General features: G+C 40.3%; 1 protein-coding gene across 3 annotated transcripts in view; it reads right to left on the bottom strand.

The window, feature by feature from the left end:
- CNTNAP4 (contactin associated protein family member 4) overlaps positions 1-27,073 on the bottom strand; it is a 634,720-nt gene that overhangs the window by 22,459 nt on the left and 585,188 nt on the right. For all 3 annotated transcript variants that reach the window (XM_073632963.1, XM_073632962.1, XM_073632964.1), the window contains 4 exons: positions 25,508-25,729; positions 20,270-20,403; positions 13,085-13,172; positions 3,569-3,790 (listed from right to left, as the gene is read on the bottom strand). In XM_073632963.1, coding sequence (XP_073489064.1) covers positions 3,569-3,790; positions 13,085-13,172; positions 20,270-20,403; positions 25,508-25,729 — 666 coding nt within the window. The remainder of the gene's footprint in view (positions 1-3,568; positions 3,791-13,084; positions 13,173-20,269; positions 20,404-25,507; positions 25,730-27,073) is intronic.

Raw genomic sequence — 27,073 nt, 5'->3', positions numbered from 1 at the left:
TGTCCGTGCCGCCTTGCCGACGTACATCGGCGTGAGGCGGTCGTCAAGTGGTTAAACACTGTTTGTAATGCTTTCTTAGTGTATCACCAAATTGAGAGTACCCTCTGGGTGTGGGACTATACCGACACTAAATAAGTACAATAGGAGTAAAAAATTCTCATATATTGGTACAAAAATATTGAGACAATTCAGTGACACCAATTAGGTGCCACTGAATTGTCTCAATATTTTTGTATTGTTGTATGCCTATTTTTATGATCTATGTATATAACGTCTAGTTTTTAATCTTTTGTACCAATAAATGACAATTTTTTACCCCCATTGTTCTTATTTAGTGCCAATATAGTCCCACCCCAGAGGGTACTCTCCATTTGTCTATACACAGTAGGGATGAGCCGAACACCCCCCTATTCGGTTCGCACCAGAACATGCGAAAAGGCAAAAAGTTCGTTCGAACACGCGAACACCGTTAAAGTCTATGGGACACGAACATGAATAATCAAAAGTGCTAATTTTAAAGGCTTATATGCAAGTTATTGTCATAAAAAGTGTTTGGGGACCTGGGTCCTGCCCCAGGGGACATGGATCAATGCAAAAAAAAGTTGTAAAAACGGCCGTTTTTTCAGGAGCAGTGATTTTAATAATGCTTCAAGTCAAACAATAAAAGTGTAATATCCCTTTAAATTTCCTAGCTGGGGGGTGTCTATAGTATGCCTGTAAAGGGGCGCATGTTTCCCATGTTTAGAACAGTCTGACAGCAAAATGACATTTCAAAGGAAAAAAAGTCATTTAAAACTACTCGCGGCTATTGCATTGCTGGTCCGACAGTACACATAAAAGTTCATTGATAAAAACGGCATGGGAATTCCCCACAGGGGAACTCCAAACCAAAATTAAAAAAAAAAAAATGATGTGGGGGTCCCCCTAAATTCCATACCAGGCCCTTCAGGTCTGATATGGATATTAAGGGGAACCCCGGCCAAAATTTAAAAAAATGACGTGGGGGTCCCCCTAAATTCCATACCAGATCCTTCAGGTCTGGTATGGATTTTAAGGGGAACCCCGCACCAAAATTAAAGAAAAAAACGGCGTGGGGTCCCCCCAAAAATCCATACCAGACCCTTATCCCAGCACGCAACCTGGCAGGCCACAGGAAAAGAGAGAGATACGAGAGAGCGCCCCCCTCCTGAACCATACCAGGCCACATGCCCTCAACATTGGGAGGGTGCTTTGGGGAAGCCCCCCAAAACACCTTGTCCCCATGTTGTGTGCTACCGGCCAGGGTTGTGGGGATGAGGCCCTTGTCCTCATCAACATGGGGACAAGGTGTTTTGGGGGCTACCCCAAAGCACCCTCCCAATGTCAGAGGGGGGCAGGGTCACAGGGTGGCCCCACCATCCCATTATTAAAGAACCGTCAGAAGAGGAGACACGTCACACAGCGGGAGCCTCCCACCATGCCAGCATGGGTGCAGAGCGGCCCGGAGAAGAAGATGAAGAAGAGAAGAAGATGAAGAGAAGAGCGGGAGCCTCCCCCCATGCCATGGGTGCAGAGCGGCCCGAGGAGAAGAAGATAGAAGACACCGCGGAAGAGATGCTGGACGAGAACACCGGAGGAAGAACCAGAAGAGCCAGAAGAAGAAGAAGAAGAAGATGAAGGAAGATAAAAGAAAGAAGAAGCATTTAAATAAAGGAATTGTCAAAAACTGTCTCTTGTCATTTTTAACATTTTTGACAGTTTTTTAGTGAAATGGTAGGGGTACTTTTGTACCCCCTTACCATTTCACACAGGGGGGGGCCAGGATCTGGGGGTTCCCTTGTTAAAGGGGGCTTCCAGATTCTGATAAGCCCCCCGCCCGCAGACCCCCACAACCACCGGCCAGGGTTGTGGGGATGAGGCCCTTGTCCTCATCGACATGGGGACAAGGTGTTTTGGGGGCTACCCCAAAGTACCCTCCCAATGTCAGAGGGGGGGTCACATGGTGGCCCAGCCCCCCAATATTTAAGAACCATCAGAAGAGGAGACACGTCACACAGCGGGAGCCTCCCACCATGCCAGCATGGGTGCAGAGCAGACCCGGAGAAGAAGATGAAGAAGAGAAGAAGATGAAGAGAAGAGCGGGAGCCTCCCCCCATGCCATGGGTGCAGAGCAGCCCAAGGAGAAGAAGATAGAAGACACCGCGGAAGAGATGCTGGACGAGAACACCGGAGGAAGAACCAGAAGAGCCAGAAGAAGATGAAGGAAGATAGAAGAAAGAAGAAGCATTTAAATAAAGGAATTGTCAAAAACTGTCTCTTGTCATTTTTAACATTTTTGACAGTTTTTTAGTGAAATGGTAGGGGTACTTTTGTACTCCCTTACCATTTCACACAGGGAGGGCCGGGATCTGGGGGTCCCCTTGTTAAAGGGGGCTTTCAGATTCCGATAAGCCCCCCGCCCGCAGACCCCCACAACCACCAGCCAGGGTTGTGGGGATGAGACCCTTGTCCTCATCAACATGGGGACAAGGTGTTTTGGGGGGCTACTCCAAAGCACCCTCCCAATGTTGAGGGCATGTGGCCTGGTACAGTTCAGGGGGGGCGCTCTCTCATCCCCCCTCTTTTCCTGCGGCCTGCCAGGTTTCGTGCTCGGATAAGGGTCTGGTATGGAATTTAGGGGGACCCCCACGTCATTTTTTTTTTTAAATTTTGGTTCGGAGTTCCCCTGTGGGGAATTCCCATGCCGTTTTTATCAATGAACTTTTATGTGTATTGTCCGACCGGCAATGCAATAGCCGCGAGTAGTTTTAAATGACTTTTTTTCCTTTGAAATGTCATTTTGCTGTCAGACTGTTCTAAACATGGGAAACATGCGCTCCTTTACAGGCATACTATAAACACCCCCCAGCTACGAAATTTAAAGGAATATAACACTTTTATTGTTTGACTTTAAGCATTATTAAAATCACTGCTCCTGAAAAAACGGCCGTTTTTAAAACTTTTTTTTGCATTGATCCATGTCCCCTGGGGCAGGACCCGGGTCCCCAAACACTTTTTATGACAATAACTTGCATATAAGCCTTTAAAATTAGCACTTTTGATTTCTCCCATAGACTTTTAAAGGGTGTTCCGCGGCATTCGAATTTGCCGCAAACACCCCAAATTGTTCGCTGTTCGGCGAACTTGCAAACAGCCGATGTTCGAGTCGAACATGAGTTCGACTCGAACTCGAAGCTCATCCCTAATACACAGGGATGATGGCACTCTACCCACAATAATCAGATCTATCCATATATCTTAGTGTATCACTTCCTAGGTCTTCATAGGCTAATAATTATTTGCTTTTTTACTGTAAGTTCTGCACCAACAAATTCTGTTGTTGCTATTCTTTTTCTTACAACCATTTATGGTTTAATGTGTACATGCCCTTTTTATCATAAACAGTACATTTTGATTATTGAACTGTTACAATTTTTGAAAATTCATGATCTCCATTTTATTTTTTTTTAAATAGTTTGAAAAAGGCACTCAAAGTACAGCCAACATACACTGATGCATACACTGATAAATCCAGTAGTAGCCATAGTACCTGCAAATGAATGGGTTGCCTCTCCTGATGTTGCATCTTCACCATTTAGGGAACCACAGCCAGATTCGGACACTTGACCTTTTATAATAATCTGAGAGCTAGGATTATTTTGGAATGCAATCTTCAGTGGAAAAATATTATTAAATTGTACAGCAGAAAGACATCCAGTGAATCCATTTGCATTGGCTTTCATGGTTTCTAGGTCAATATCAATGTCTTCAGCTGAAAAAGCAGTTAGGATTCATGTTTTACTCTACAAGGCTTATAATAATAACATGAATAGCAATAAGCAGGGTTCATTGTCAACGTATTTGATCAAAACAACAAAGTGCAATGGAGTCATTTTTAAAATGCGTTTTCGTTAAGTCATTGATACTGTAGATTTTGACATTAATTGCAAATAACATGGTTGGATACATTTTTGCACATTTGCAGCCATTGTAATATAGGATGGGTAGACACTAATATACTCTTAGCTAGCCCTAGTAATGTGTGACCAGTTTGTGCACTATTTAGTCAGGGCACCTAGGGTTAGTTTCCAAACGGGGCACTAACTGTCAGGTCCACTATTATTTTCCAAACTGAAAAGCAATTGTTTTTTCTGCTTACTTGCATGATGCAGTATTACTGTAATTTGCTGCTTAGTGATTGACAGTCTGCAATAATTAATCAGAAGCTGGAGGTGGCAACAGATATCAGAATTTAGCTATTGTTACAGGGGAATTTGTAATGGTGCAACCCCATCTTTTCTTCTTTACAAAATGCTACACATTTTACTGTTGACGTAACAACAACATGGCATCAGTACTGTAAGTTTAAAGTTTATGTAATCTCTTACATTTAATTTGCTAAAACATCATGTGCCATAAACAAATACAATGTTGTTTGTTGGCAGCAACAAAAATGGAACAAAAATGGAATATAACTGTGTAATGTGCTGGCTTGGCTACTTGCAGTTTCCTTCAGGGTTGCATGTGACAAGGTGACCACGCAGAAGCAAAATTGGGAGACAGTTGTCACCCCATAATGGGAGCTGACTGAAAAAGCACCTTCTTTGTAGGATTACCAGGTATTCTTTTAATGAAAGCTACATATTTAAACAGATTGAAAACAGCTTTGAAATCAAATTTGTGTACTGTATATGAGATTTTAGTGAGTGGGTTTATGTCTACTAAAAAGTAATTGCAATGGCAAAATGTTGGCAAATATTGTAAGACTTTCCCTAAATATGCTAAAAATAATGACGTATAAGCAAGAGGCCATGTCAGCATTACTTGATTGGATTATTTTTTTTTTTTACAGATTTTTTTTTTTTTTTTTGTGTTGCTTAAAGTGGATGTAAACCCTCACATATACCCAATGAAGTTAACAGCCTCAGATGATACACAGAGATAAAACAAATCTCCCTACATACATTGTACATGTATATCTGCTGTCTTTAGCTTGCTATATTCTTTAGAAAGTGAACATTGTGTTCAAATTTTTTTCTTCCTGTTCAGCATGGCGAGTGGAATCTTTGCGTACACTGTGTGACAGCTGATTGGAGGAAAGGCACCCCCTCCCCCGCATAGGCAGAAGAAGGAAGAAATGTGCAGGGCTGTGCTGTGAACAGACCAGCTCTTTGCTATTCTAGCAGAAAGACACGGGACTTAGGGCTTTGAAGAGAGATAAGTAAACACTGCAGATATATGGTCACATTTCATGAATCAGGTTTACATCAACTTTAAGTATAGATTTTCTGTTATTAGGTATAATTAGTGCTGTGTCAAAAGGTCAAAGATCTTCTTGTTTAACATGTGCTTTTGTAAGTTGCAGATGTAATTAAATTGACATTTTCAAAACATTCTGATCAATTTAAGGGATTTTCAGTACTTTTCAGAAAAGTTTCAGCAATCATATACACATGAATAAATGGTGGTGTTGTGAACTGACTAGAATAATAATAATAAAGTGCCAGTGCAATAATCGACACATAATTATACAATAAAGACTTGCTGGGTGCTAAAGTGCCAAGTGATAAGTGAAACAAATGGAGTTTCTAAAGACAATAAACATCCATAATCAATAATAGCTTGAAAACCAATCATATAACATATATTGCTAATGTGCTGAAGTGGTTAAAATATATATATACAAATACAAAAAGTGAAAAGTCCAATGTGCACTCTAGATAGGAGTGTCTTAAGTATGTGAATACAATCCAAAAAGTCTGTGACAGTCTAACGGTATTAAAGATGGATACTATATCCCTCCACCGTGAATAAACAAAACAGCCGGTGCCAGGCCAATCCTCTGTAATAACACCTGAATGTGTACAAGCCCCTCACCTTACTACTGTAAGGTTACAGCATATATGAATCACATGCAGCGGTCCCCAGGGGATCCCTCTTTGATGTTTACAGAGATGGAAATAAAGCCTTCTTCTCTAATATGCTTGGTATGGGGAGATGAGAAAAATGGGAGAAAGGTGCAAATAGCGTAATCCCGTTTGAAATGGGTCAGTTTATTGGAACAAACATATAGATACACTCACTTTTTAGTTTTTAAAAAACGGCAATAATCCATGAGCGCCGAGCTCGTATACTTTAGTCACTACTGGTTCCGCCTATTGCTCCAATCCCAGGGGATCCCCTGATGAACTCACATGATGTGACGATATGCATCGGGATTGGAGCAATAGGCGGAACCAGGAGTGACGGAAGTATACAAGCTCGGCGCTCGTGGATTATTGCCATTTTCTAAAAACTAAAAAGTGAGTGTATCTATATGTTTTTTCCAATAAACTGACCCATTTCAAACGGGATTATGCTATTGGCACCTTTCTCCCATTTTTCTCATCTCCCCATACCGAGCATATTAGAGAAAAAGGCTTTATTTCCATCTTTGTAAACATCAAAGAGGGATCCCCTGAGGACCGCTGCATGTGATTCATATATGCTGTAACCTTACAGCAGTAAGGTGAGGGGCTTGTACACATTCAGGTGTTATCACTGAGGATTTGCCTGGCACCGGCTGTTTTGTTTTTTTCACGGTGGAGGGATATAGTATCCATTTTTAATACCATTAGATTGTCACAGACTTTTTGGATTGTATTTACATACTTAAGACACTCCTATCTAGAGTGCACATTGGACTTTTCATTTTTTGTATTTGTATATATATTTTAACCACTTCAGCACATTAGCAATATATGTTATTGATTTATTATTATATGATTGGTTTTCAAGCTGTTATTATTGATTATGGATGTTTATTGTCTTTAGAAACTCCATTTGTTTCACTTATCACTTGGCACTTTAGCACCCAGCAAGTTTTAATTGTATACTTATGTGTCGATTATTGCACTAGCACTTTATTATTATTAGTCAGTTCACAGTGCAACACCACCATTTATTCATTTACCTCCCTATCTGTGATTTGATCACGTGTGAGCAATAAATTAAAGGTCCGCCCACCCCTGCAAAAATGAAAAGCCAGCAGCTACACATGATGCAGCTGCTGCTGACTTTTAATAATAGGACACTTACAGTATCGCACAAAAGTGAGTACACCCCTCACACTTTGTACATTTTTTATTATATCTTTTCATGTGACAACACTGAAGAAATTACACTTTGCTACAATGTAAAGTAGTAAGTGTACAGCTTGTATAACAGTGCAAATTTGCTGTCCCCTCAAAATAACTCAACACACAGCCATTGATGTCTAAACCACTGGCAACAAATGTTCGTACACCCCTAAGTGAAAATGTTCAAATTGGGCCCAATTAGCCATTTTCCCTCCCCGGTGTCACGTGACTCGTTAGTGTTACAAGGTCTCAGGTTTGAATGGGGAGCAGGTGTATTCAATTTGGTGTTATCGCTCTCACTCTCTCATACTGGTCACTGGAAGATCAACATGGCACCTCATGGCACAGAATTCTCTGAGGATCTGAAAAAAAGAATTGTTGCTTTAGATAAAGATGGCCTAGGCTATAAGAAGATTGGCAAGACCCTGAAACTGAGCTGCAGCACAATGGCCAAGACCATACAGCAGTTTAACAGGACAGGTTCCACTCAGAACAGGCACGTGCTCAGTATCATATCCAGAGGTTGTCTTTGGGAAATAGACATATGAGTGCTGCCAGCATTGCTGCAGAGGTTGAAGGGGTGGGGGGGTCAGCCTGTCAGTGCTCAGACCATACACCGCACTCTGCATGGCTGTCGTCCCAGAAGGAAGCCTCTTCTAAAGATGATGCACAAGAAAGCCTGCAAACAGTTTGCTGAACACAAGCAGACTAAGGACATGGATTACTGAAACCATGTCCTGTGGTTTGATGAGACCAAGATAAACTTATTTGGTTTAGATGGTGTCAAGCATGTGTGTCGGCAACCAGGTGAGGAGTACAAAGACAAGTGTGTCTTGCCTACAGTCAAGCATGGTGGTGGCATGGTCTGGGGCTGCATGAGTGCTGCCAGCACTGGGGAGCTACAGGCTGGATACCTGCCCCCCCCCGCAAGGTACCAAATGTGGCACCAGAGGGGACGACGACAAATGAGCGAAAGTTCCACTTTCGGGTGGAACTGCGCTTTAAGCTCCTTCATCTCTGTATTCATATGAATGTTTATATATATATATATATATATATATATATATATATATATATATATATATATATATATATAAATATATATGTATATTTATTCATCTCTTTATTCATATTGTCTGCAAGCCAAGAGGAAATGCTTACATAGAAAGTCTTAGGAAAGGGGGCTTGGGTAATGCAAAAAATAAACAACTTTCACTGATCTCCTGCAAGAAAGCATCAGCCAATGTTCTAGGTGATTAGCTGCAAGGTTTCCTCTCTGCACTGATATGCTGTTATTAGGCTTGCTTCCCTACTGTTTGTTGGAGTTTATGGGCCTTACAGCTCAGGAAAGGTTAACTTATGCCTGTGACATCCTTAAGTAGCAAATATAACATATGATAGGAACCTGAGCAAAAAAAAAGTATTTTTGACTTTTGTTTTTGCTCAGATCTGCATTTCATTTTTGTTGTGGCTTACACACCCAGGCAGTCTTTTTAAATTATTTTGTTCATATCTGCCTTAAAATTGTGCTTTTGTGCTTAACCATCAGTAGCCATGACCACCTATTGGGGGTTATTTACTAAAGGAAAATCCACTTTGCACTTCAAGTGCACTTAAAAGTGCACTTGGAAGTAAAGTCCCTGTAGATCCATGGGAGACATGAAAGGAAAATAAAAAAAAGCATTTTAGCTTGCACATGATTGGATGATAAAATCAGCAGAGCTTCCACTCATTTCAGATATACCCCTCAGATTTAGAGCGACTGCACTTCCAAATGCACTTGCAGTGCAAAGTGGATTTACCTTTCGTAAATAACCCCCATTGTTTCCAAGCTATGTTCTTACAGTTTGATATTGTACCTTTGCTTTTATCTTTTATCTGCAGTTAAGCTCTCATCAGTGCAATCCTGAAAGCCTCAATGGGAAAGTCATGCAGTGAAACACACATCTTCTTGTTGGGATTTCTTATGATAGCCACATGCTCCCTTTGTTGTTAAAAGGTTAACATTTATATTGAAGAATACATGTAAGTGGATCTAGAGGTAATGTGGGATTTAATTTTAGATACACAATCTACCAATTAACTTTAAGAAGTGTGTGGGGTTTTTTTTCATAAAAAAGGGTGTATTCATTAAAGCTGAACCCTGGGAACAAATTACATATTCTTCAAATGCAGTAAATTGCTCACCTTTAGTGAACATCCTTCTGTTTTTGATGTGTCCTCCTCAATCCTTGAGGTAAAGCTAAACCAAAGCTGAGTAATGCCTGTACTTCCTTTCAGGTGGCTCTTAACTCCTGACTGGTCTCTGTGTACAAGTGATCGTGCCCCTTTAATGCTCACCATCAACTTTACTTTAGAAATTATTATGCCAACACTGTCAAATTAGAAGGAGAGATCTATGCCAAGTGTACAATATGCATACAGCTCTAGCTGTTCTGCCTACCTTTACTTTCCTCCCCCATCTCTCTCCTTAGCAGAGACAACATAGTGTGATAGTGTTCTCAGTAACCTGGCAACTAGGTACAGAGGACACTGTCAGAGTATTTTAAGTGTCCTCTAATCTGACACACTTAACAGTGCTCAGTTAAACACCTCTATCCTTTCTTCAGCTGTAAAACACTTTTTAATCTCCATAGTCTAAAATTCAACATCTGTGCTCAGATGGAGTGAAAGCCATGGAAGGAAAACCTGACAAAGAAATTCACAAAAGTTGAACATTAAAAGAGATTTATAGTCACGGCATACACTTTCATTTTCTAACATCAACATCGTAATAGTAATACAAACAATTGTTATGTTTGACAATCCAGCGTGCATTGACACATAGGATAATACTATTTGCATCCAGAAGCAGAAAAAAAATGCTCAAAAGCTGCTGCTAGGGGCATTTTTTTATGTTAGTGTGCATCAAGCATAAATTTGTGGGATTTTCAAACATCACACTTTAGAAACTACACTTTAGATTTAGGAGATTTACTGTCTAAAAAAAGGTTTACAGCTGAAAGGGAGATAGCAGAGATACATGAGCACTGCTAAAGCCGGCCATATATGGTTTGAATTGTGTGTGGGCAGGCTGAATGTACCAAGTTGATTGATTGATCAACTTGGTACATTCAGCCTGCCCACACACAATTCACCAGGCTGCTGGATTCACTGCTAGAAATAGTCATTGTCTTCTCCTGGTGGGGACGGCTTACCCCACCATCCCACCCACCCGGAACACACATTTGCAGGAAGTAGACTCGGCAGAAGGGATTCCCCTGTCAGCACTGTCTGTATTGATAAAGGAATCGTGCAAATTTCTTTCCTGCAACCCGTGATTTCAGGAAAGAAATGTGCACCTTCTATGGCCTGCCTAAGTTGCACAGAGCTTCTGCCTAAGACAGGGAAGTTATCTTCTTCACTGTCACAGCGTACATAGCTGCTAATAATTCCACTCCCTGTATCTCTTTCACTTCCCTGTTCCTCTCTCACCTGTATACCTCATAAAATATGCATGTGAAAAACTGCACACAGAGATGTGCAGACACTTTAAAATAATTTTTCTTTTTACTTTTTGATAATATTTTTCTGTTGCTTTTGCCCACTACTATATCTGACATTCAGATGTACGAATTGATTTTAACCTGTTACATCTTTATATGTAATCTCTCAAAGTACATTCACATTGGCTATACTTCTTTGATCACAAAAGTTGCCCTTCCTGTTTAGAGCCACATGCGTATTTTATCTTTTTACCAGTTTTCTTTAACTATCATAAGAATTTTGTACTGTTGCAATATTGTGCAAGCAATCTACATGCCTGAATAATCTTGGTTTTGTGCCAAGTTCTCTTTTCTTACTAGAATTGTTAAAACATGTTTTAATGTTTGGCTTAGAGTGGGGTTTTAAATTTCAATCCTCACTTCCATCCATGGCTGTAGTCTGCAGATCACTTCAGAAACTTCCTGGTAGACAGAGGATGGACCAGCCAGTATGACCCAGGAAAGCGTTTACCAGCTGTCCTCCCTAGCACACCTTCACTCATCAACTAAGTTTTCACAGCACCCCCTGCATTCCTCCATGTGTAAATTTGCCTGACTTTCCCAGCATCCCTTTGGACAGGCTCAGGGTGCATGCTAAATTCCCTGGGGCCACATGCAGCCCACGGGACATCCCTGATGTAGTGGAAGTGCCTGCCTGATTGGATACAGAATGATTGGATTGATGGTGTCTCCTCCTATTATATAGTTTTTGGAAATCTAAAGGAGATTGTAAAGAGATTGTACAATTAGATTGTATAGGGTATGGCCACATTTATACACCTAAAATTACCCAGTTGTGCTTTCAGTGTCATTAATTGTTAACGGCACACCAAACACAGAAGAAAAAACACATTTTGCCACATGAAAAAACAGATGACAAATGCAGTAACAAATTGACAAAAATGTCCTATGAGTTACTTTGCCAGGTGGAGCGCAGCCCATGGAAATCGACTGGCTGCCCTATGTGTGTCACTGGAAAAACGAGCTAAAAACATGTACTTCCACAACTCTAGGTGTGAATGGGGCCTGAAATTGAAATTGGTGCTTTTACAGAAGAACAACGAGGCTCCATTTACATGTGTGTATTTCCAAATGCATGGCAAACTGCACAGAAAATGTGCGCTTTGCCATGCATTTCATAAATGCTGTAAATGTGCACCGAGTTTGTGTTGTCGTCACACATTAAAGGCTCCCCAAGTGCAGCAAACACACTGAAAACTGCAGTAACGCATCATGCGCAGCTCCAAAAATAGTGCTGGAGCTTCTCTTGGGCTATTGTTGCATGTAGGGCAGTCTATTCTGATACTGCAAAACACACAAAACAAACGTATGCGGGAATGTAAGTTTTTGTTTGTTTTTTGTTTGGTAGAGATGTGAATGAGGCCTCATGACTGAGTGTCTCCATCCGCTTCCTCCTATGTACTTGTATAAAGATGCCATACACTATGTAATCTGATTGTACAATCTCTGTACAATTTCCTTTAGCTTCATCAGAACTATGGAAAAGAGGACACACCTGAACAATCCATTAAATTTGCAGCAAATCAGGCAGGCCCTTGTACTGCATAGCTGATGGGAGATCTAAAGGAGATTGCACAATCAGATTGTATAGGAAGTGGGTAAAAGGTGGTATTGTAATGAGGGAGGAGTGGTCCAGAATGGTGAACACACCCTATCACCCCCTCTTCTGTGATGCAACAAGAAAGTGATGGCTTCTGGGAGATGACCTAACAGGAAGTGAATGCTGATACAAGCTACAGGAAGTGATGTAATATGAAAATGCATTCAAAGATACAAGACTGACGAGGTTCTAAATATAATTTGAATTATGTAGGTGAGAGAAAAGCACATTGGGAGGGCTGGCTCAGGAATGGCATTGGAAAACGCTTCTATGTATTATGAAAAGTGAGATTCTGCCCAAAAGGTGAACTTATCCTTTAAACATCTGCCCAATTTTACTTTGGAAAAAAAAAAGTAATACAATGACAATTTCATTATTTATGATATCCTAAAAACATTCTACCAGTTATATTTTAAATTCTACACTGCTTTAGTAATTGTGATATTTTTCTATCATCAGCTTTACTCAATACAACTAGGTTTATTTGACTTTGAAATCAGATTAGCAATTTTTTCTCTGATCACAGCAGAATCACGTACTGCACTTATAAATCAACCCTCTTTTGAGGAAAATATCATGTTCCAGGAAGTCTGATTATAAAATGGAGAGATAAGTGTGAAATTAGTTTTAAGAGAACCCACTTGCTCATCTGAAGAAAGCACTTATTTGAAATGATGCTTTGACTTGACAAAAGTGCACTTTTCTCTTGATTGTCAGTTTTTAATTAAATTCACAGAACATATATACTTTTCTATCAATGAGATAAACTATGGCACATTCACAATTCTTTAAAAAATTATTACCTAATATTTTTCCAAGCCCAAGAGAATGGATTGAACTGAAGTCTGAACCAGAACTCAAAATAAATTTCTCACTTGTATATTGGTTAACCTAAAGGAAAAGTACAATGCATTGTTATTAAGTTTTAAAAGGATAAATAATAGAAACAATGATAAACAGTAGGTTTACCTTAGATATATGATTTGTTTTGTTAATTTTTTTAGTTTTTTTTAATAGCATTTTAGTATAAAATCAAAAGAAATAGATGGACCTTTTTTGCCTTTAAAGCAAATAGGTTTCTTCTCTCTTGTGCATATTTTGCACTATTTCATTTGCTATCTAACTCTAAACCAAAAGAAAGGAAGCTTGCAGCAGCCTAACCAACATCTGGGCTGGCAGATCCATTTGGTAATCTAATATCCTGCACATGGGCACTAGCAAGAATGAGTCTAGTACAAAAGAGCAATGAGCTACAGTAACTAGATTATTTGAAAAATTAATAAATATATATATAAAAAAGACTTGATCTGTTTGTGTTAGGCCCCATTCACACTTGATGATTTGGAATCAGGGTGCATTTGGGTGCCATTCCAAGCATGGTGTGATTTTGCCATGATTGTCACGCAAGAGAATTGCACTGCAATTGCAGCAAAATGTGTCTTTAAAATCTTGTTCAGCTTGTCACCCAAAACAGAGCCAGAGCTTCTTTTGAAATGAAGACCCTGCCCTATGCGTGACACTCAGAATTGCATGAAAATCGCTGACACAAACTACCAGGGAAGCGTGTTTATGGGTATTTTAATTTGTCCATTTCCATCACTGTCATGCACTGTGACTTTAAAGATAGTGTGTCCAATTAATAACCTATTCCTTTATCTAAGCCGAAACAATGCAGAGTGTGCTAATTGTGCTGCCTGTTCTGAAAATGCTTTCATAGAAATGTATTCGCTAATGCACTGCCTTTAGTAGAGTCTGTTTAAACTAATGTACGCACATTTAAGACTGATCCAATTTTAAGACATAACAATGAATAAATCTAAAGCTGAACCCCAGGCAAAACAGTTCAAGGAGTATTGCACTACATATGTAGTAGTACATTAATGTGGTAGATATAGGTATAAGGTAGTATACTGGATGTAGAACCTGCCTCATACCAGAATTTCCTGCTTAGCTTACTGATCACTAGGGATGAGCCGAACACCCCCCTGTTCGGTTCGCAACAGAACTTGCAAACAGGCAAAAAATTTGTTCGAACACGCGAACACCGTTAAAGTTTATGGGACACGAACATGAATAATCAAAAGTGCTAATTTTAAAGGCTTATATGCAAGTTATTGTCATAAAAAGTGTTTGGGGACCTGGGTCCTGCCCCTGGGGACATGGATCAATGCAAAAAAAGTTTTAAAAATGGCCGTTTTTTCGGGAGCAGTGATTTTAATAATGCTTAAAGTGAAACAATCAAAGTGTAATATCCCTTTAAATTTCGTACCTGGGGGTGTCTATAGTATGCCTGTAAAGGGGAGCATGTTTCCCGTGTTTAGAACAGTCTGACAGCAAAATGACATTTCAAAGGAAAAAAAGTCATTTAAAACTACTCATGGCTATTAATGAATTGCCGGTCCGACAATACACATAAAAGTTTATTGATAAAAATGGCATGGGAATTACCCACAGGGGAACTCCAAACCAAAATTTAAAAAAAAAAATGACGTGGGGGCCCCCCTAAATTCCATACCAGGCCCTTCAGGTCTGGTATGGATATTAAGGGGAACCCCGGCCAAAATAAAAAAAAATGGCGTGGGGTCCCCCTCAAAATCTATACCAGACCCTTCAGGTCTGGTATGGATTTTAAGGGGAACCTCGCGCCAAAATTTAAAAAAAAAATGGTGTGGGGTCCCCCCAAAAATCCATACCAGACCCTTATCCGAACACGCAACCTGGCAGGCCGCAGGAAAAGAGAGGGGACGAGAGAGCACCCCCCTCCTGAACCGTAACAGGCCACATGCCCTCAACATTGGAAGGCTGCTTTGGGGTAGCCCCCAAAACACCTTGTCCCCATGTTGATGGGGACAAGGGCCTCATCCCCACAACCCTTGCCTGGTGGTTGTGGGGTCTGCAGGCGGGGGGCTTATCGGAATCTGGAAGCCCCCTTTAACAAGGGGACCCCCATATCCCGCCCCCCCCTGTGTGAAATGGTAAGGGGGTACAAAAGTACCCCTACCATTTCACAAAAAAACTGTCAAAAATGTTAAAAATGACAAGAGACAGTTTTTGACAATTCCTTTATTTAAATGCTTCTTGTTTCTTCTATCTTCTTTCTTCTATCTTCTTTCTTTCAGCATGTGGCCTGGTACAGCTCAGGAGGGGGGGGCGCTCTCTCATCCCCCCCTCTTTTTCTGTGGCCTGCCAGGTTGCATGCTCGGATAAGGGTCTGGTATGGATTTTTGGGGGGACCCCACGCCATTTTTTTTTAAATTTTGGTGCGGGTTTCCCCTTAAAATTCATACCAGACCTGAAGGGTCTGGTATAGATTTTGCGGTGGACCCCACGCAATGTTTTTTTTCATTTTGGCCGGGGTTCCCCTAATATCCATTCCAGACCTGAAGGGACTGGTATGGAATTTAGGGGGACCCCATGTCATTTTTTTTTTCATTTTGGTTCGGGGTTCCCCTGTGGGGAATTCCCATGCCGTTTTTATTAATGAACTTTTATGTGTATTGTCAGACCGGCAATTCATTATAGACGCGAGTAGTTTTAAATGACTTTTTTTCCTTTGAAATGTCATTTTGCTGTCAGACTGTTCTAAACACGGAAAACATGCTTCCCTTTACAGGCATACTATAGACACCTCCAGGTACGAAATTTAAAGGGATATTACACTTTTATTGTTTCACTTTAAGCATTATTAAAATCACTGCTCCCGAAAAAACGGCCATTTTTAAAACTTTTTTTTGCATTGATCCATGTCCCCAGGGGCAGGACCCAGGTCCCCAAACACTTTTTATGACAATAACTTGCATATAAGCTTTTAAAATTAGCACTTTTGATTATTCATGTTCATGTCCCATAGACTTTAACGGTGTTCGCGTGTTCAAACAAATTTTTTGCCTGTTTGCAAGTTCTGGTGTGAACCGAACAGGGGGGTGTTCGGCTCATCCCTAGTGACCAGTAAGCTGAGCAGGAAATTCTAGTAAGAGGCAGGTTCTACATCCAGTATACTACCTTATACCTATATCTACTACATTAATATACTACTACATATGTATATAAGCCTTTAAAATTAGCACTTTTGATTTCTCTCATAGACTTTTAAAGGGTGTTCCGCGGCTTTCAAATTTGCCGCAAACACCCCAAATTGTTCGCTGTTCGGCGAACTGGCGAATAGCCGATGTTCGAGTGGAACATGAGTTCAACTCGAACTCGAAGCTCATCCCTACTGGTCACCACTCTATTCCTTTTATGTGCAGGGGATCACCTAACTACTCCTAGTAGCCCAAGACAGGAAATACTGATGTAATCACCTAGAGCAAGTAGAACGTTCACTTCATCCCCCAGTCTTACTGTGTGCAACCCCCCACCCCCTGATTGGCAGCGCATGCTTATCAGAAACTATAACATAAAGTGTAGTCTGCTGGTAACAGGGTTGAGCTGCAACTTGTTTGAGACTGCATGACATGTTTTTTGGTATTGTCTTAAGAAAGGAAACTGAGATTGGGTCTGTTACACTGTCTCTGGTACCACATATGTGTATCCCAACCTATTTTTGAGGTCACAGGAAAAGTGATTCTTTCTAGCCCCATCTAAGGTGACATAGGGCATTGGTGTGCCAAGAGATAGGTAACAGAGAGCACATCTGTAGAGTGGCAATAGGTGGCATCTTAAAGAGAGGGGCTCGTATGTAATAAACATGTAAAAAACATAGCTCAGCATGATTAAATGGTAATGAGATGGCATATGCTACATGCTCCAGTTCCGCCCAAGCTCCACCCATAAACTATGCCCCATTATTCCCAAGCTCAACCAATTTAACAGGATATGATGTGGCACACAAGAGTTTTTCCAGGTGTCATTATGTGTACAAGCTAAAGGTGAGCCCGTGATGACATCATCATCATATTAAAAAAAAAATTACCTTATTTTATACCTAATTTTCCCAGAAAACATGCTGCATTTATGTTATGTGGGACAAAAGGGAACACAGCAATACCTAAACACTGCTCCCTGAGTCATTATATATACGATGAAGTCAAAATTTTGATATACTTGTTTAGAGCTATGCATTTTCCTAAGACTTAATAGGGTGATATATATATATATATAACACAGCATGCCCATTCTCATGTCTCACTATGTGTCCATTCCTCCATAAATTTAAATGCTCAGCTTGAAAGGCACTGTACTGTACACTTTTCATTTAAACAATAGACTGGGCATCCCCAGCCTTCAAAATTATATAAACTGACGCTTCTGTGATCATAAGAGTATTTGTAATAATTTTACTTTTGGGCCAGTGCCATGGATGGCAGATTTTACAACAATGTTTATTTTTCCCTCCTCCTTTTCACCCTTCGTCTGTTGTCACCAGACATATATGCAGAAATCCTATTTTATAAGTGGGTAAGGGTGTGTGTGAGCCCTCAGTCTGTGTACTGTCTGTACACAGTAGGGTGACTTTATCACCATTAGATCAATGACTGTGTCTGTTGAGCCTTTGGCAATGTCTGCAATATGCGGAGGAAGGGCACTCTGGGCAGAACATTTATTTACTGAGGGCTGCCAGGCAGGGGGACACCAGTAAGGCGATATCCTAAGCAGCAGGCAAAGGCAGGATGGCCTGGGCTGGCTTTGTGAGTATGCAGTGGACACAAAAGCCACACAGGCAGTTGAATGTCAGAACACAACCAAAGCCAGCAGGAGGTCAGGATGCTGCATAGCTAGCAAGATGCAGCCAGAAGTTGTTTACTGCTTTTGTGATGCAGTTGATCGATCTATCAGTTGGTGAGTAGTCTAAAAGTTCCAGCATTATAATCCTGTTTCAGCGGTTGGGCACCTCAGTGTTTTTCCAGCTTAACATGCATTACCACCATCTCCTATTCTGCCCCTTATCTTGTACTCAATCTTGTTGAATCCAAGAATGTCCTGCTCTGCCTGCCCCCAGTATATTCCTGCCCAGCATTACTCCAGACCACCTTTACATATATTTCTATAGTAGCAGTTTATCTGCTGCATGGTCTGTACTACTGTTTTTTGGGTTATTTTTCTTGTCTTTAGTTGTTCATAGTTATGTGATGCATTGTATTTTCACTGTCTCCCAATAAATGCCCTAATACTGTTTTTCCCTATACCATTTGAGTTGCTAGTTACCAGATTGGATGGTAGGAATTTAGAGCATGTCCTAGACAGATGAGGCAGTGTAGCTTTGTGAATATAAAAAGTATGTAGGGGTGGGTGCGGTACATGTTATTGGTTGACATTTTTAAAGCAAATTAGTGACAAATTTAGACACAAATGAGAAAACCTATCAATTAACTACCGGTAATTATATTTGAATGTTTTTGTGCACTTGTTATCTTGGGCAGAAAGCTGTAAAATATTGAACAGATCTGTGATGATTTTAACCATTGAAGGCAAGACAGATTTTCTTCAAATGAGACAGATTTTTACCTAAAATAGACATACAATTAAGTGGTCAGGGGCAGATTTTATTCGGTAATGCCCTGTACACACGATCGGACATTGATCGGACATTCCAACAACAAAATCCATGGATTTTTTCCGACGGATGTTGGCTCAAACTTGTCTTGCATACACACGGCTGCACAAAGTTGTTGGAAATTCTGATCGTTCTGAACGCGGTGATGTAAAACACGTACGTCGGGACTATAAACGGGGCAGTAGCCAATAGCTTTCCTCTCTTAATTTATTTTGAGCATGCATGGCACTTTGTGCGTTGGATTTGTGTACACACGTTTGGAATTTAACCGATCGGATTTTGTTGTCGGAAAATTTTATAGCCTGCTCTCAAACTTTGTGTGTCAGAAATTCAGACGGAAAAAGTCAGATGGAGCCCACACACGATCGGAATTTCTGTCAATAAGCTCCGATCGCACATTTTCCATCGGAAAATCCGACCGTGTGTACAGAGCATAACTGTTATTTTAGAGAAAATGAGCAAATGTAAGTGTAATGATAAAACTGTCTCAGATCAGTCTAACTGGTCCTGTTTAGTACTTCCTATCTGTGTGACATAATTACTAAATGTCCCTTAATGAGTTATAACTATCCCATTGCTAATGTCTGTTGTGTGTGTGTGTAAACTGAATGCATTTAAGGCCTTGTTCACATATGTACAAACTGATGGAAAAAAAATGCAGAATTGATTTGCATAGAATACTTAGGTCTTGTTCACACTATGTGCAGAGGCCTGCAAGAACACAAATACAACAATTGTCCTGTTCACACCCAAATGTTGGTGCCATGTGCATTTTTCTGTGCAGAAATATGCAACACAAAGGTCTCTGCAGAGACAGCTTCAGAAAAATGCATGTCTCTACATGTGGTGTGAAGGCCTTACTATTGCTAAACATGGCATGTTATGTTTGTGAATATTAGGAGTTTCCAAAAATAACTGCACCATACATGTAAACTGCTGCATCTGAAAGTGCATCCTAACAACATGTATCCTTACAGTACTTTTCCTTTTCCAAGCATAATCCATGTAGCCATTAGCTATCTTATAGCTAGTTTTATTCTTCCATGTCTTGCACTAATCTGTTTACCAGATGCACGAGTTTAGCTTTAAAATAGACAGTTGTTGCAATGCTGAACATCTACGATATGAAAACATTGCTATCCAACCATTACACATATATAAGAAATGTAGTTATAATTCTGTCTTATCTCAGAGTTCCATTTATCTTTTTTATACACTTGGATGGTGTTCCTCAACATTCACTACCCATCATGTCATAGTGTAAGGAAGATATTGACTAATCAGACATCATTGCTCTTGTGAAGAATACAAAGAACACTATAATATTATAAGATATTAAAAAAGGGGATGTACTGTAAAACAGAAAATTATCAATCCAAGTACAATTAGGTGCTTCTTGGTTAACCTCTATTACATTGCATGTTTATGTGAATTGCACATATAAACACATTATTCCTCACTTTTATCATTTAATAAACAAAACATGAATGAATACCTCCACAGAGAGAATCTCTTGCTTTCTTAAAATCTTTATTTTCTGGAGATGGCCATCAGCTACATTCTTTAAATGTAAACTAAAGACTTCAGGATCTTGCTGGTGATCCAATCTGTATCGAATCTGTAAACTTCCTAAAAAGAAACAGTACATTTTTATAGTCCAGAAGCCATAAAAAATCCTTTATTTCAAAGTGTGCACAGCTGTGCTAACATTTCTGGTAAAGAAGTTTCAAGATCTAAGTAATTATTTAGCTTGAACTACAACTTGCTAAGGCAGTTCTTCACCTACCAGGCCCTAGCTATTTAGACATCACTCACGATGTAATTACAATTGTTTCAAAACTGATATACAGCATACAGAAGAAGTGGTCAACCATGGGTCAAGGTACAAGAAAGAAAATCAAGTTTCATGTGCAGAGAGTACAGCATGACCCATCTTCCTCCAAAAGACAAATTTGTCCCCAATAAATGTAGAGACTATATGATTTCAGTAACTGTCAAATTGACAAAAATTCCAAGTCCAATTTACAGTATATTAAAAAAAAAGCATTGACCTAGTATAGTTTGTTGGATTCTTGCCATATACCAAAATTGTTGTACCCTGAGCCTGTGGGGAACATTATACCAAAAGACATGTACACATTTGAGTCACATGGGCCCTCTGGGATCAACCTTATTATTGTCAGCTTTTTCTGCAGAATTATCTACTGTAGAAGTTATGGGTGTTGAATTTGCCTCATCTAGCTTAGAAGATGAACATTTATAAAATATAATCCTGCAAATCCTCCTCCTGCCACATTAGATCATAGTGGGGAGATCCGTAAACATTCCTCTCTAATGATCAGGTCAAAATGTAGTTAGATAATTTGCAATAGATTTTGGGAGAAAGCTTGAGCAAGATTATGTTTCATCAAGGTTTTTCTTTAAGGTCAACCAAAGAAAGTAGTCAGGATGTTTGCAGTTTTAGATGACCAAACCAGTCATTTGCTTGCAACTTCAGATGAATTTTCCTAAGCCTTCCACACATGTTCTAAATAATTTATTATTTCAGATATAAAAGCAACTGCAAGGAATTCACTTTCCTACACTTACTGGGTTTGATTTACTAAAGGCAAATAGGATGACCACTTTGCAAGGGAAGTTGTACTTTGCAAGGAAACTTGACCCTGAGCTTACTAAATGATGTTAAGCTCTGCTGACTTCCATCATCCAATCCAGTAAAAACAAAAATGCAGCTTTTTAAATTTTTGAAGAAGGCAAGTGCAAACTGAACAGAAAATTTGTCTTTAGTAGTTAACCCTATCGACTAGAACCAAATACCTAATGACAAATAAAAGATTCATGTAGCAGAAGATATACTTCAGCTATCCTTTTTTATTTGACTAGTTACATCTCACCAGTTGATAATGATGCCAAATTATGCTTCTGCTCAGAAGAAACATTCAAAGGGTGCACAAAATACTTGAACAGTTCAATGGTTGGACCAATAATACTTTTTGCCTAAAGGACTGAGTTAGGTTAAGTCGTTATTGTTGCTTCTTGTTTCATTGAGAAGCAGAGTCCGAACAGTTTGTGATCCAACAAATTATCTTACAGGCAAATTAAGGCTTCATCAGGGAACCACTTTTGATAATTCTAGTAAGACAACACTTCAAACCACTGATGTTAACAGCAAGTCTGAATCATCAGCAGGTCACAAGGAAACTTCAAATTCTGAGATCCTGTCCAACAATGTGATTGTTCTTCAGTTCATTGACCATGTAAATAGTGTGTCTAAATCAGTACCTACTTCAATAGATGCTACAAAATTGCTCACAGAAGACCAGCTGCAACCTCAAGCTGTTCAGTCATTAATAAACTGCAAAACCGTATTGTCACTTCACTTAAGGAATCCTAGGCAGAGCTGTAAAAACTTTGATTCTACAGTCTTGACCTGAGTTGCAACTTAGCAATTGATTCATCCAGCAAGCCCAAGCTTCCAAGCTTATACAGCTGGCAGCTCAATTATCACACCAAGAACCACACTAACACTAAAAGAACTAAATTACCTTCATCCTTTCTTTGCAAGCTGGAAACAGGATCTCCTAGACCTTCCAAGGAGTTGTTTCAAGCAACTAGACGGTCCTACTCCCACCCATCAATGACCCTGCAAGCTTTGCCCAACTTTAAGAAGTGACCTGATGTCTTTATCGACTGTTCCAGGATGTCAAGTTCAAGATATCAAAGACTCATCTGGGACTTCATCTTCACTTATCAACGTATATGTTTCCAGCATTTGCTCAATTTGACCTGTTCTGTTTATCTTTTGAGTACCACTAAGAGAGCTAAGGTTTGACATGTTGTGGTCTCTCTGCCTTAAAGACAGGTTCTTCAAGGGATTCTTTCAAGATTATATTTCTTAATTAACTTGTGTACAAATGTTTATGTTTTCTCTTCTGTTGTAGGTTTTTTAGGTCCAAGTCATCAATGCATGGTCTAATGTTTGTTTATACAGTGAAATCTAAAGATTTCAGGTGGAGGTGTTGTGTTCCACCTATTCTGTGTTTTATGCTCTTGCTATTGTATTGCTTTGCATTGTTAATAGTAGTACCTAGTAGTAGTATAATGCCACAACAACTAGTCATTGCCCAAAGTGTGCATTGAGACAGAACTGCTCTACTTGCAGGTGCAGATCTCTCTTCAATAACATTACCAACCCATGATGTCTTGTGCTCCCCATGAACCCCAAATTGTAATTGCTGGAAAGCTAGGTTTTACAGTCAGCTTGCAGTTCACAGGAAACTTGCATCCTAGGATGAGAACACTGCTGCTCCTATGAAAAGCTATGAAAACGTGGAAAAGAATAACACTACAGGAATGAGTAGAAAGCACATTTTTATTTTACTAAATTTTAGCTTTAAGTACACTTTAAAAAAATATCTTGTGGTTGCATTTTCTGTTTTTAAGAATATAATTCTATCAAGATTTGATTCCGTGTGCTGCTGTCCTGGTTTAACTTCCACTCCTGGCTTCTAAAAATTGGAATAGGCAGTATATTCTCTATTGTTTTAATAAATCTGCCATTATTTAAATTCAGAGCTCACCTTTAATTGTAAAAATCTTCAATATGACTGCTGTTCTAATGCCTACTATTGAGTAATATTGAGCAGTCTGGGAAATTAAAATGTTTTTCAGGTTTAAAAAAAACTAAACTTTTTACAAGTATGTCCATTTATTAATATCTCACTGTAGTGTGCTTGTAAAAAAGAGTCAACAAACCATTCTGATATTCCTAATTCTCTGTTAGATATAGGGTTCATATCATGAAAGACGTCCTGTTAGCACAGTTGGTAGAGCCGGTGGACGTGTGCAGGTGCGCGTTAGCGTGAACGAACGCATGCGGAGGCATGCTAGCACGAATGAGTGTACGCGGATACGCGGTGGTATGAGCGGGCACGTACGATCGGTACTCGGGTGTGCGCGGGTACGCGCGGGAGCGCACGGACGTACAGTGTGACAGTGTTTGGCACCAATGGACTTATTTAAAGGAGCCTGTCAGCATGCTTTATTACTGTCTGGTCTGCAGCGTTCCCTGTGACTCTATCAGTATACCTGTCTACCTGATTCCTGTTACCCGGCCCGCTCCTGACTACTCCTGTTTGCTGCCAGTCCCCGACCCGGCTTGTCTGACTATTCTCCTGCCTCATCCTATGGTTGTTTGCCGCCTGTCTGTTGCCGACCCAGTCCGTGTCCCGACGACTCTTCTGCCTCTGTCTGGTACCTGCTCTGCCCGCCAGTGTTGACCCGGCCTGTCTGAACTCGCTAGCATTCCAGTTGGACTACAGAACACCTCCCTGCTGCCTGCTGTTCCTGAGTTCCTGCCAGCTACGGTACTTCTCTGCTCAGTCAGCTGTTCCAGTGTTCCTGCCTACTCTCAGTTGTCCCAGTGCACCAGTTGGACTACAGAACACCTCCCTGCTGCCTGCTGTTCCTGAGTTCCTGCCAGCTACAGTACTTCTCTGCTCAGTCAGCTGTTCCAGTGTTCCTGCCTACTCTCAGTTGTTCCAGTACTCCAGTTGGACTACAGAACACCTCCCTGCTGCCTGCTGTTCCAGTGTTCCTGCCAGCCCTCCTTCTGCTGCACCAGAGGTCCGGATCAGCTCCACATCTGCCACTTGCCAAGCACTTGTGGCCCACTGCACTCTTGGGTCCCTGTTTTCTCTATCAGGGGTTCTCGAGCCAGAGGCACACGAGAGGCTACTCCCTGCATTCTGGGCTCCACCACCAGGTACGTGACAGTTCATCTTTTTTTTTAAACACTAGGAAATATTAGCTCCACATTGCCCCAGGAATCCTAGAGTATTACAAGTGCAACCCTGCTGCTTCCCATCTATAAAATTACATAATGGCAAGTCAACTAATTAAATAAGCATATTTTTGCTACAAAAATGAATAATATGTTGCCTCCTATGTACAGTACATCACCTTCAGTGTTAGAAGCCATAAAATAATGATTTCTATAAAACACATGCCATGAGCAAAGCATTTGCACACAGCAAAATCAATGAAAAATAAACATTTTAATATGAGCTGTAGAAGGAGGACCCTGAGCTGAGCCATGGGGCCAGCCAGTTGAGATACAGCATGCAGGTGCATCTGAAAATAATAGAATACAGGGATTAGAAAACTTATGCAAAATAAGGCAGGCCATAGATGGTGAAATTTCTTTCCTGCAATCACCACACAGCACTGGAACATGGTGTAATGGTATAAATGGGCTTAAAATGTTTGTTACCCCAACATTTCATCTTTTTCATATGTGTCTGTTGTACCATATACTTTTATTAAAAAGTATTCTGTTCTCTTTGTATTTTTCTCTTTGTGTGAAATACCTTGTGATCCTGGCAGTCCCACTGCGTTCCTATTTCAAACTTACCAGGCTAAGCATAGAAGCACATCCTTTCCAGTGTGGTAGGTTTTCTGGCTGTGCTGGGAGTACAGCTTGCCTGTCCTCCAATGGCCAAGACTTGCACAGCTCTTCACTGGGAAGTTCAGTGTATTGCTATTTCTCCCACCCCCACCTCTTATGTGACTGAGAACAGAGGTTATGTGATCATTAAAAAAAAAAGAACAAAAAGGTATTTATATTATATATATTAAATATACACATACACACACAGTGTATACTGTTTTCAAGGTTAATTCCACAAATGCCATGCCATATAATATCATATATATGAGTTGACAATGTGCTTACCATTTCTTGAAATGATGACTGAAAAATACTCCTTAGTATAAGTACTCACAAAAAATAATAAGCTTGGTGTTTGTGTTGTTCTAAAATTAAATGCAATACTTTCTTTAGCAGATATGCCTGCATTAGGAGAAAAAGGATGCAAGCTTGAATTTTTAGCTGTCGTGTGATTTTCTTGGAAATTGTAAGTTATTGATGATTCTGCTTGAAAATATGCTGAAATTTCTGCAAAAGAGGAAATTGAAAATGAGTTTCATTTATTTTTGCTTTTCATATATGTAAGGAAATTGATTAGAAATAAATGTCTAGTATTCTTTATGTGTGCATCTGGGTGTATATAAATGACTATTGCCACCTCTGCTTTTGCACATTATTAGGATATATTAATCAGTAATGAACAACAGGATCAGATGGATCACTCCCTGTATCACCTCATTAACAAACTTACATGATCTTATTTATCACTACATATTATAATTGAACTAAATGAGTGGCAGAATAGCAATTGATCAATTTTCTGGGGGTTGTTTTACTAAAATTGGATAGTGCAAAATCTGGTGCAGTTATGCATTGTAGCCAATCAGCTTCTAATGTCAACTTGTTTAATTAGACCCCTTTCACATTGGAGCGGTGCCGGGGTTAGCGGTAAAGCGCTGCTAGTTATAGCGGTGCTTTACTGCTGTTTTAGCGGTACTTTGGCGCCGCCAGAAAGGTGCTTTTAACCCCCCCCCCAGAAGGGGTTAAAAGTGCCCGCTTAGTGGTGCTTTCAAAGTGCTTTAAGGTGCTTTGAAAGCAGCGCTCATGCATTTCAATGGGCAGGGGCGGTGGAGGAGCGCGTATACACCGCTTCCGCCCCTAAGATGCTGCTTGCAGAACTTTTTTTCCTGTCCTGCAAGCTCCCCGCCCCAGTGCACTTTGACTTTCACACTGGGGCTGCAGAAGAGACAGTTTACAGTCGCTTTACAGGCACTATTTTTAGTGCAAAAATACCTGTAAAGTGCATCAGTGTGAAAGGGGTCTTAAGCTTTGGCAGAAAATACTGGAAGCTGATTAGTTTCTATGCAGAGCTGCACCAGAGTTTGCACTCTCCAGTTTAAGTCTGGCCATACATTATACAATTTTCTTGTACAACTTTCCTTTAGATTTACCAAAGGAAGAGGTCAAACCTAAGCACTTTCAACTTGCATGCAATCAGGTAGGCCCTTGCACTACATAGTTGAAGGTAAATCTAAAGAAAATTGAATAAGAAAATTGTATGGTGTATGGCCAGCTTTAGTAAATCAACCCCCCAGTATATTTTTCACTGGTTTACAAAGTTAAATCTATTGGGGTTGATATAGTAAATAAGCAGATCATTTTTCCTTAACCTCCCTGGCGGTATTCCCGAGTCTGGCTCGGGTTGGATTTTACATACCAAAAGCGGTATCCCCGAGCCAGACTCGGGCTTGCATCGCAGGATCCAGGAAGAGCATACTTACCTTGTCCCCTGGATCCTGCGATGTCTCCCCGCTGTGATCGGCGAGCCGCTGTGTCTCGCTCAATTCACAGTGCCGAGCTCCGTTCCCTGCG

Source organism: Aquarana catesbeiana, linkage group LG01 (genome assembly GCF_042186555.1).
Source record: "Aquarana catesbeiana isolate 2022-GZ linkage group LG01, ASM4218655v1, whole genome shotgun sequence".
NCBI lineage: Eukaryota > Metazoa > Chordata > Amphibia > Anura > Ranidae > Aquarana > Aquarana catesbeiana.
Note: the sequence above shows the minus strand (reverse complement) of the source record. Positions and strands in the feature narration are given on the sequence as shown.